The sequence below is a fragment of the Neolamprologus brichardi genome, chromosome 5 (genome assembly GCF_056152115.1).
Source record: "Neolamprologus brichardi isolate AB-2024 chromosome 5, ASM5615211v1, whole genome shotgun sequence".
Taxonomy (NCBI): Eukaryota; Metazoa; Chordata; class Actinopteri; order Cichliformes; family Cichlidae; genus Neolamprologus; species Neolamprologus brichardi.
The window spans coordinates 19,396,171-19,408,171 of NC_142108.1; the positions used below are offsets into that span (position 1 = coordinate 19,396,171).

Sequence of the window (12,001 nt, forward strand, 5' to 3'; positions counted from 1 at the left end):
AAACTCATAAGGATAAAATGCAGACAACTTAAACAACTAATTGAATTGACATTTTATTTATGTCACCAAATGAGTTTCCTCCAAATGGTCTCTGGGCTGTGGAGCTCGGTATTCCTCGATATTGAAAGGAGCCAGCGGTGTTTTGAGGATGCCTCCCAAGTGAGCTGTTTCTGGCATGTCCAACCCAGGGCAAACCGTGGACACGCTGGAAAGATTAAGACTCTCTGCTGCCTTGGAAGCTACTTGGTGTCCCTCCGAAGAGCTGGAAGAGGTTACTGGGGAGAAAAGTGATGTCTAAGCATCTCTGCTAATGACTGTTGTCTACATGTTGTAGCTGTTTACTGTCACCAGGGGGCAGTGTCACAAACAACCCATCTGTGGGACACTCTTGCTCGTTCTGTTCTTGGTCCTTGCCGATCTAGAGAAGAGTACGGTAGCTCCAAGAGGTCAAATGGACTGCAGCTGCAAATTATGTGAATCATGCGATTACAACACATAGTACCTTCATCATGTAATCCCTGACAACACTGATGAACCCTCATGTTCTGACTTTTGCAAGGTTTTTCTGTTTGCTGGTGTTAAGTAGCAGTCCATTTGACCTCTCAGGGCCACTGTAGAAGTGACCGTTATACCAAGCTGAGCTGAAGTAAAACCAGATAATAAAAATATCAAAAACATGTCACCTGCAGCCGTTGTCTGTGCTTCTTATGCTGTATTTTTTTTTTTTATTCTTGATGTTTTTTCACGCTTCACTCTGAAGACTGCTCCTTTTTTTGTTCTGGCTCACCTTTCAACCAATCAGCATTTGACCAATGCACAGTGTCACCCATGTTTGAAGACGCTGTTTGTAGGTCAAATGTGTGGGCTGTTGTGTTTCTGGAGGACTGCACACAAGAATATTTGCATAGGGTGAAAACCCCTCCCTGTTGTCTCTCTGTGGCAAAATACCTTCAAATCAGACACAACCGATAGACCATAAATTTAGCATCACACTGCTGCACCTGTGACAGAGACCTGGATAGGGAGGATTTTCTCCTCCAGGTTTAGATATGGTGACGCGTTACGTATCTTGCAGTATTTTTAGTATCACAAAATTGCTGTATTGTGGTCAAACTGTTATTGTGGGCAATTTATCACAATAATCTTGAACAGTGAGTGACTCTGTGGTGTGCCAAAAGAAGATTTCACCTTCACATTTCACTTTGTGTTGTTTGAAACTAAGCAAGATCCCTGGTCCTTGAGAGGGCGGCCAACATAAACATCAGGCAATCTCAACAGAGTGCTCGGCTGGCATGGTTTTAGCTTCTCAGGCAACGCTTGCATGTTCAGTGGGCCAGTGGAGGGAGACTGCGTCTGGCTGCTTGCCCAGCTTTCAGCTTGACAGAGACGGATCAAATGGATGGCTGTGATTTCCTTTCCTAATTGTCCACAGCAGCACATCAATCCAACAGAAATGGATTTTTTGTTTAATTTCAAGCAAGAAATCGGAAGTTCATCAAGTCTTGAATAAATATGTGTTTGGTTTGTAAACGTTCAGTTTTAACCTTTGAGCAAACAACATTAGTTTTGTTTATGTGCATACATTTTTGCATCTGTTATTCCAGATATTAGATTAGATCCAATATTTTAATAGATTTTTCTCAGTTCTAAAGTATACAACCACACAGGGGCAATGCAATAATAGCAGGTTGGACCCCTGGAAAGTCTGTAATAGTCAGCATTTGTGGTTGACTGGTGTACAAAAAAATATGCATTAAAAAAAGTACTACTGTTCATTTAGGAGCACTTTAGTCAAAAGAAAATTGGTATTTCCATTAGCAGCAATTTAGAGGCCTCTGTTCTGAAAGAGCATATCTCTCTGCCCTTCATAACCGGAAGCAGGCAGAGTAGCAGCAGCCAGAGCAGGAACCACTCAGTACAGAGGAGGCACGAAGGACAGCCTGTCAGACACCGCATAGAAAAGAGGGGCGGGGCTGTTGGTGGGTTTTGAAGCAGTTTGTAGATGTTCAGTAACTGTGGGCATCTTAAATAGGACACCCTATTTGAGATTTGTCAAATAGAAATATAGGAAGGCTTCAGTTCAGTCATCTGCTGATGTGGGCTGACAGATCACTGAGATCAGATGATCTGGTGGGGGTTGCATTAACCTTGACTTTATGATCTGCCACCTTTGATTTTAAACCAGTTTGAGGCCTTGCTGAAAAAACAACAGGAAAAAATCAACCTCTAAAAACAAGATGATGAGTATTTAAGAAGCAGCTACTCGAGCCCAATGCTGCACCCTGCTGACTGCTGTTTTTAAGAAGATTTGGAAATTTTCTAATTAATTTTAGACATCTTAGCATCTCCTGAATTAGTTATGACAGCTTGTGTTCATGCTGCGTCAGATCCCCTTTTCTGTATTGTGGAGCTTAACACGCACCTTCTTTTTATAATTGATTTGCATGCACGGTGATATGTCCTTATTTATGAAGAGTTTAGTATAAACTAAATTATTACAGATTCTTAGCTTCAGTATGTGATTGACTGATTGAGGAAGTCAGTAGTACCAGTGAGGCCAGCTAAACACCCTGCAAATGCAGCATTTCAGGCTGACGTGACTGTAATTGCTTTAACATATTCAACAACAACAACAACAACAACAGGCTTCTGTTTGGGCTTCCTTCAAAAGAAGTATACAAAATGGTTTTATGGAGTGAAAATGGGTCTTGTGGTGTCTTAGGGCAGCAGGATAAGTGGTAATCCTTCGGGTGGTGCTCTGTTGTAGTCTACAGATCCTATAGAGAGCTCTGGCTGCTGAGTCAGCCTTTACAATTCTTCCAGGGGAGCAGACTAATCTCTGTAGCACCGTCCCTTTAAGCGGTCCAAGTATGCACAGTTCTACCTCGGCATATCCGTCCTTATCAAACATCCCATTCCCTGGTGGCATCCGAAGCTGATTTTCTATGTGTTTTGCAATGTCTGTCGCTGTTTTAAGTGTTATTGATTGATTGCTAATTGCTGATTTAGTATAAGTACAATTCCCTTTTTCACATAATCTTCTAGTGATCATAAATTATGCATCTAGATTGATTAACGTTAATCTGTAGCTAACAAAATGGATTGAACTGCAGATATTTGGTCAGCAAGTTGTGAATACCTCTGCTTGTCTCAGAGTTAGAGGCCAAAAGGGTTAACACAGTCGAAATACAAGGTGCTCACCCAGTGGTGAGAATCCGCTGGAGTTTGTGTTTATTTAATTTGAGCCTAACTGCCAGATGCAGCTAGCTAAGTGCTTTGCCATTAAGGCTCTGTTCTGTGTTTAATTCTGCTACAGTGCCGAGGCTTACTGGCGTAATGGCAGGTTCCTTACTGCCTGCTCTATAGTAAATGTTTACCATTCTCCGTGCTACATTGTGAATAGGGCAACCTGCTCCTCTGTGATACTCTTAATTAAACAAATGTCTCCAATAACCCGACCTTTGATTCCCCGTGTTTTCTTTTTGCAGATTTATAATGAGAAGAAGAGCCAGTTTGAAATCAAGCGAAACAACCCCAGGGATTTGGTGGAGAGGGTGGCACGGGACATCTCCAAGCTGCTCAACAGCAAGAGAAAAGCCCTGGAGGTAAGAGGATGATGCTCCACATGTATTAAAACACCTGTGCACAAACACATGCTATGCCCCACTGCACAGGTGCACACATACATGGTGAGTGTTTTAGATTCTTCTGAAAGGTGAACCTTCTGTGCATACAAATGCATCCGCTGCCGTTATATTTTTCAGTGCCAGCTCTCTGAAAGCTCAATTTAATTAATTAAGACTTGCTTGAAGAATCTCCTGCTTTTTTAAATCAAAGTTAGCTGTGATGGATCTAAGGAGTTTTAGGCACGCATTACAATAACGATGTCTTTTTCTTGGCTGTGACTACAAATGCTAAATACTTGACAGAAACATATTGGTCAATCATCCATAATTGAACAGTTTCCTGCACATTATAGATGATGCATTGTTTTTATGTTGCAGTTAATCTTTCCTCCTACCTATTTGAAAACAACGGATTTTCTTTAAATTTGATGGAAAAACCTGCATAGTTTTTCTTTACAGTTAAAATACAGTTTGAGCTAATTATATTTTGTCGACGACTGAGGTAACCGTATTCATGCTTTGTTTTTCAAATTAGTTTTGAGGGGTTTTATTTTTCTGTTAAATGTTGAAGGCGTATATTCTGAAATATAGTTTGTATGGTGTGTGAGAAGGTTATCATTTCAATGTCCCGCATTTTAGGATGTAATTATTACCACTGTTATGCTCAGGCAGTGCTGTGATTAGTTAAAAATGTGTTTCACTCTCCCAGTGGGAAACCTCTAACCCAGAGGAGAAGGGGGTGGTTGGGGAATAAATGCCAGGAAGATGAGTGGCAAGTAGGTAAATGAGAAAAGTGCAGCCGGTTAATTTTTTAAATTGAAATAGACAGAGATAAAGTAAAAGACCGTTTGTAAAATCCACCATTTCAGAATTAGTCCAATCTAATGTCTCCTGTTTAGTATTTTGTTTTGCTGAGCAGAAGTATGTTGAAAAATTGTGAAAAAGTCGTCACCGCTCGTTCCTATTTAGTTTGGGTTAAAGGAGCCAGACTTTCTCGCACTTAATTAAATGCAATAGAACTATTGAGCGATAGTTCCTCAGGTTCCCTGAAGGTCATTCAAAGGTTTTCTTTGCACATTGGCTGCTTTTTCACTCACTTTCTGTTCAGTACTTGTACACAACTATTTTCTGAGGAAGGGTTTTTGTTTGTTAGGGACACTTAACACTGGCCTATGAATCATAAAACACACACGAACCCAATTTTTACCCTGTTGCAATAAAAAAAAGCCAAACATTAACATAGTTTGACAGACATAAAATAATCTTATTACATCAAGCAGGCGATTATTAAAGAGGTATTAATCTAAAATGATGAATCAATATTTGAACATTTTTATTCAAATTGTCATCAGTATGTAAAGAGGTCAGGATAGAGTTACAATAGACAGTGACAATGATCCAGACACACTGTCAGTGCAGTAAAAAGATAGCTGTATAGAAAAGCACACAATGGCTAAATGCCTAAAAGAGTTCAGGCTGTGTTGAAAAGTAGTCGGAGCTAAATGTTGACTTTGAGGCTCATCACAAGTAGAGTGGTGCAAACACTGTTTTTGCTTTATATGTTGCATTTCTAGTTATACTTGCACGTTTCAATAAATTGCTGCACCTTATTTCCATTTTCCCAGCAAAATATAAAGAAACAAGTGTTGGCTCAAGAATTTTGCACTTTACTGTAGTTCTCCAAACCTTGCTTTATATGGAGCACACTGTGTGTGGGTATGTACAAGATATATTTTGACTTTAGTCCATATGGCACATCATTTAAAGATGGAGGTGACCGAGGGACTGGCTGCTTTCCTTCCCTCTGTCTCTGCCCAAATACGGTCACTCAAGGCCAAAGCAGTGATATTTATGAAGTCCTCTGAAGGAGCAGAAGTGTATATCTTTTAAGAGCATGAGGTCTTGTGGGAAGTGAGGCACATTCATGCTAAGGAGCAAAAGTTTCTCAAAGGCACGGTTAATTCTGCAGCTTGGATCCTTAAAGCGAAGAAAACGTTACTGTAGGTCTCCTGTGGTCATGTCCAGGATTGAATTTGGAACGGCAAAAACCCTCTTCATCTTTATTTTTTGGACTATACCCCCACCTTAACCCCTTCCACCTTCCTCAACACACACACACATGCACGCACATGTACGGACACACACAATGAAGCCCCGCACCCCCGCCCTAACTTCCACAGGCCACACTGTCACCTTACATCCTGTCTGGGAGATTCAGACTCAGGAGGGAGGAAATGAGGTGAAAAAAGAGAAGGTCTGGAATGAGAATGTCTCCCTGAGGCGTGGAAAAATCAAGAAAATGATGTTCAGAAATTCATAGATTTGAAAATGAGCAGCCAGCGAGAGGGAAGGAAAGAGGGAGCAGGAGGGGTAGGAAGGGAGAGAAAGAGTGTGCAAAAAAAAAAAAAAAATCGGAAGAAGAAAGCAGGTGGACGGGAAAAAAAGGGCGTCGGATGATTAAAGGGAAAGAAGAAATGGAGTGATTATGGCATCATAAAACATAAATGTTAACACAAAGTATGCAACAAGCTAATATGTTTCATTTAGGCAGGTTATGATTTCTTCATTATTATTATTTTCATTAAAACTGAAAACTCAAGACTGTAGGCAAATAAATTCATGTGGACTTATTATTCATGCAGGGAGGAAAGTGAAAGCCATGTCTTAATGCAGTCTGTAGATAAGAAGGTCTCAAACTCCGCTCAGCGCGCCGTTGACAGCGTTTTATATTCCAGCCTGTTTCTACCCCCTGTAATGGTTATTTAGTTCCAAATATTCCCTGCCACACATTTAAAAAATGAGGAAACGTGTGCGTGTGTGTGCGCACGCGTGTGTTTGTGTGCATGCACGAAGAAATTATTCTCCTGCAACCTATTTAAATAATGCTTCGGGTGCTTCGTTGTAATTCATGTTTATATTACTAATGAGAAAATGCACATTGACTCTAAACACTGGTTACTGATATATATAAAGGAGAGCGAAGCCTTTCTCACTGCTCAGCTTGACTTGATTCGGCCTAAATTCCTAAATTAGCAGCACATTTGTTCATTTAAGTGCTCCGCTTGTATAGTTGTAAAGGTGTGAAGCAAAATAAATCAGTCTACTGAGTTTTTATTTGTTTTGTTTTCTAATTCTTACTTTCTTTACCTGCGAGAGCTAACACTCATATAGGTATATTTGGGTAACATGGTGATGCAGTGTTTAGCACTGTCATTTCACAGAAAGACGGTTCCTGGTTCGAATCTCCTGCTCAGCTGCCGCTTTTCCTGTCTTTACGTTCTCCCTGTGCGTGTGTGGGTTTCCTCCCATAGGCCATTGACACGTGCCTGTAAGGTTAATTGGCAATTAGGCGTTTGAAGTGTATAAAATAAAGCTTTGGATGAATGTATGCTTGAAATTTATGGCAGATGAAATGTTTTTGGTCTTCAGCTTTTTAACTTTAATGTCTAGTAGAGAGATGTATGCCTGCGTTCATACATCTACTGTCAAAATAGGTATTTAAATATGTATTATTTAAAGTGCACTGTACTCAGTCTACCCCATTCTAAAAATGGAAACGATATAAGCTGACTTACTTTTTTGTCAAAAGCCTCTCCGTGTTTATTCTTTTCCTTCCCTTGTCTTAATCTCCTCCTTTGAATGTATCTGTCTGCTCTCCCTCTCTTGCCTCTGGCTTCAGCCATCTCCTCAAACAATGATCTGATTCTACGGTCGGTGCCAAAATTAAAATGTGGCAAAAACCTTCAGCTAGCTGAAAGGCTTGCATGTTGCCGGTGGACATTTTTATATAAAGCTGTCTTTTTTTTTTGTGCACGAGGTACGTTGAAATTTGATACAAGATTTTTCTCTCTCTGATGTTTTTTTTTTTTTTTTTTAATTTCAGTGGCTTTTTGTCTTGAACCTGACATCTAGACAGTTATTTTTTATTTGAGGGGTACAAGTATTTGTGTTTGGACTTTTTCCTGTTTTATGTGAGCTCCAACTTTTTGCTTAATGCGCATTCGAAGATATGAAAAGATGTCCTTGTTTACTTGTACTCGTATGAAACTAATGTATGTTAGAAGACTTTGGAAACACTTTATTTTACGCGCTGGTAATTTCTGAGTACTAGCCGCATAATTTCCAAGAATTTTCTTTTCATTACAGAGAAAATCAAAACAGTTTTCACTTGACAGACTTCCATTTAGCTATTTCCAATTAGTGACATAACCTGTAGCGTCATCTAGTCTATATGCCGAGCACAAACTGAAAAGTTCTCTGTGGGCAAGCATGCAGTTTACTTACTTAACATGCTGTATATGGTAGATTAATTCTCCGATAATAAGCTGATGATACAAGCACAATTACTTAATGTTGTATTTGTAGAATAAAGTAAGGCAAATGACACTTTAATAGAAAAACATAAACTTTATTTATAAAGTGCTTTAAAACAACAAATATACGAAATAAAAAATACCCCCAAAATAAAGTGTGTTAGGCTGTTTTGTCTCCATGCTCCACGCTCCAGAACAGCTTCAATACCTTTACAATAATTCTCCAAGTCTCTGGATTTCTACAGGAGTCACAAAAATTTAGTGACCACAAGATCCACGGCAGTCAGTGAAACCGTAATCTCAGGCGAAACCACTCCCTTTAGGATACAAATGCTTCATCAAGGGACAAAGGTCATCAGTTCTTAGCAACCTTGCATTGATTCTTGATAAATGATCAAGTGGGCCAGAAGTGTGCCAACCTAATAACCCTATCAGTATAACACCTCTCACCGTGAGGGTCAATAGTTCAAGCCTGTACTGTTGTTTCAGTAAATACACACGTGCACCAACCCACTTGTCAAGAATATGTTGAAGGATGACTCATTTGACATATCACTATTTTCCACATTTCTGTAGAACAGTGCCTTTTTATTTGCACCAGTGAACTCTCAAATGTGCACTCGTCTTTGTAATGAGGGTTGTATGCACTGCGAGCCTCCTTTAATATTCCTCTTGGTGTAATTTTTTGACGAACTCTTCTTATTGGCCGTCTGATCACGTCCCGCTCTGACATTCTCATTCACCTGAGGAAGAGTCGATCTTCCGTTATTCTAATTCACGAGTATCGCACGCATCGAATGTGAAATGTGGACCACGATTTACACTAATTCTCCACTAGCCGTGTTCATAGATTATAAATGGAGATTTCAATTAAGTCGGGAGTACGATTGACACGCTGGCCAGCCGAGCACTCTTTGAGGTTGAAGCTTCAGCCATCAGAACCCAAATAATGAAACTCTTCTGCAGTGTGACATAGATTTTTTTACCCTTTCAATCTTGATATAAAATCAGTATCATCTGGGCCTCTTTTGCATTTTATTCATACCCCAGTAAATGATCCAAAGTTAACTCTTTATATCAGGGAGAGCATCCGTGTAAATGAATCTGGATTCATTTATTTGTTTATTTTTATTATGGTTTTTCCTTTAATTTGTCAGATCTTGTCATATTCATTTTATTTCCCTGAATCAGACACATTTGGATCATATTCAAACTAGTATTTATAATTAGTACCGTCTAAACATGCGAATAAGATGAGCTACAGGGTGGAGTAATGCGATGTAACTGTTTAAACTTTCACTTTGGCTTGATTATCTGAGATCACATTTACTGAGATGTTGCAGTAGCATCTGAACTCCCCAGTGTGTGCATGTGCACGTCTGTCTGCTTAATATCTTCATTGTGTCTGCCTATATGTTTGTGCATGTGTTATCTGAGCAACAGGCTCACGCCTGACTGATACTGCAAGTGTCAGTCTGACAGGCCTTTTAACCCAGAGCAGCCAAAGAGAACACAGCCCTTCATGTAATCTGTCATGTGTATAAAGCCAAACAGGTGTGATAGACCTCCCAGACTGATGCTAGCTCTCATACCTTCCATTGCCCCTCGCTGTGATGCGCCATATCATTGCCACAGAGTCCTGAGATCAGTGGGGCCCTTTAGAACCAGCTGAAACTGGAAAATATCCTGTATGCTGTCAAAGATAGGCAGAGTCGAGCTGTCAGTCAGGCTTCTGCTGGGACCTTTTAGTCTCTGTAAGGGAAGACAAGGCCACGAGCCACAGGCAGAGATCATTCTACATTCCCATCAGCTGTTGCTCAGCAAAACTACCATTGTCAAAGCTCTTGAGTTATGATTTCACAGAGGAGACTGGTGAAATAGAAAAGGGACTAAGGTTGGTCTAATCCAATTACACAGATCTCAAAACTATTCCAATACCTCTTATAGGCTGAAGGATGAGTGCCTCTGGCCTGCTGGCTGTTTGATAGAAACACACCAAACACTTTGCTGGGATAGTTTTGGGGTTGGGATAGTTGGAAAATGAAAGCATGGAAATGATGTAGAAAGCAAAGGGACAGTGTAAAGATTAAGTTTAAAAAACAAACAAAAAATGGAAGAAGACTTAGGCAGCAAGTGCAGAGATACAATTCAAGTAAAAAAAGACAAAAATAATAATAATTTGTGGCTCACTTCACTGCTCTGGAAAACAAATATGTGTGAAGTGGCCACTTCTGACTGCAGCTCTCTCTCCACGTTGCTCACACCTTCTGATGGAAAGACCTGTCCTCTCCACTCCAGCGTCACTACAAGCAGTAGAGAGCTTGTCAGTGCCATCACCACCACCTGTTCACTCACTTGGCTGGCACCACCCCTTGAACTCACTGCGCCACACCTCCCCTGCAGCTGAGCCAGGGACCACACCTCCGCCACAATATGATTTAGTCTGAAGTTGACAGCAGATGTGCAACAGGCATCTTTTTGACCAAAGTTAAACTGATGTGTGATGCCATTCCACCTGGCACGTTCACACCTGAAGTATATTTGTAGCTTTTCGAGGAGCTCTGCTGATGTCTTGCTAAAAGATAATCTACAACATTCACAGCATATAAACTTTTTTCCTGTTTGATGGCGTCTGTGTCAGTAATACAGTTCAGTGTGTTATCACATGTTGTATAGACTGACTTAATCCTACCTGTCACACTTGGGGAAGCAGTGGTTGGAGACCTAAAAATTATTGTGACCATGTGCAATGAACTTGTGATCTTGTTGCCTTTGAAATTGTTGCTTAGAAGATGAGAAGATGGTGTCAGCTGCCATCTTCAAAGCAACTTTAGTCTGCAAAGATGGTAATAAAATGTTGGGGCAATGAGACAGAGTCAGTCTGCTGTTAGTTTGGACTAAATTGGATCATGCAATTTGTGATAAACTGGTGAAAATCACGAATCTGTCCATGACAAAACTGTTGTCTTTCATACACACAGAAATTTATATTAACTACATACATTTAGAGTCCAGAGAAACTCACACATTTATGACAGAACTTTAGAAAGTTTTCCACAAACAGTCACACGATAACAGCAGGACAAAATGTGTCAAACTGAGTCACCTACTGCAAAGAGATACAGTTTCAGCCATTATGCAGATGTACTGTTTAGAAGTTTGTTGATACCTGCTGTCAGCTGAGACTCAAGAAGCCACTTAGATGAGTGATGAAACGATCCTCCCACTGAAAACGCTACACCTATACGTCCAGATGAAAAGAATCAGCTCTTTGGGATTGCCTTACCTGGATGATTGAACGTGCATTGACTTAGATGTTTTGCGACTTTGCGGTCATGCTGATAGTGATTGTGAAAGATTGCAGGAGAGCTCAGATTGGACACTGTGCAGTGAAAACAAAAGAGTTCTTGACAGAATTAATCAATCGGACTGCATGGCCCTCCGTCTCTTTACTAACCATGGAAACCAAGACGACACAGGGATGGGGAGGGATCATCCGCTCCGAGTCATCTGTCATCATATTGCATCCATAAATAATTCACTAAGACAATGACTCTCGTGCATGGCTCTCACTGACAACATGCATGCTGAAAGTAGTGTCAGGGTGCACATGTTGACACAGGTGTGACCATTTGGACCTGCTCAGAGTTAAAATGAAGTATACTGACATTTTTACAGTGCTTAAAAATTACATCTGAAATACCCACCGGTATTTCTGCCAAAGAGACCGCGAATTACAGCTCACACTGAACAGTCATCAAACTGCAAAAAGGCAGCAGCAAGTTGTTGGTCAGCTGCTTTCTTCTTCTATGACCTTGTTTTCAAGTCAATCATTCTGATGGTTTTGTATACCTCACTGTGACAAAGAACACACACAAAAGAAAAGGAAAACACAAAAACTCAACATCCAGTTAAAGCTTCAACATTTTTCTATCACTCACTGACCACCACAAAACTGTATCTGCTATATGAGGAGAAAAAAACAATTGGCGGCTCAAAAATGTTTCAATTTTTCAATTTATCAAAGGATGTCAAGCCTTTATGAAGATTGGAGACTGACAG

The 12,001-nt window shown here is 40.3% G+C and overlaps 1 protein-coding gene across 8 annotated transcripts in view; it reads left to right on the forward strand.

The window, feature by feature from the left end:
- cacna2d2a (calcium voltage-gated channel auxiliary subunit alpha2delta 2a) overlaps positions 1–12,001 on the forward strand; it is a 180,263-nt gene that overhangs the window by 53,719 nt on the left and 114,543 nt on the right. For all 8 annotated transcript variants that reach the window (XM_087840826.1, XM_087840827.1, XM_087840828.1 and 5 more), the window contains one exon: positions 3,489–3,605. In XM_087840826.1, coding sequence (XP_087696952.1) covers positions 3,489–3,605 — 117 coding nt within the window. The remainder of the gene's footprint in view (positions 1–3,488; positions 3,606–12,001) is intronic.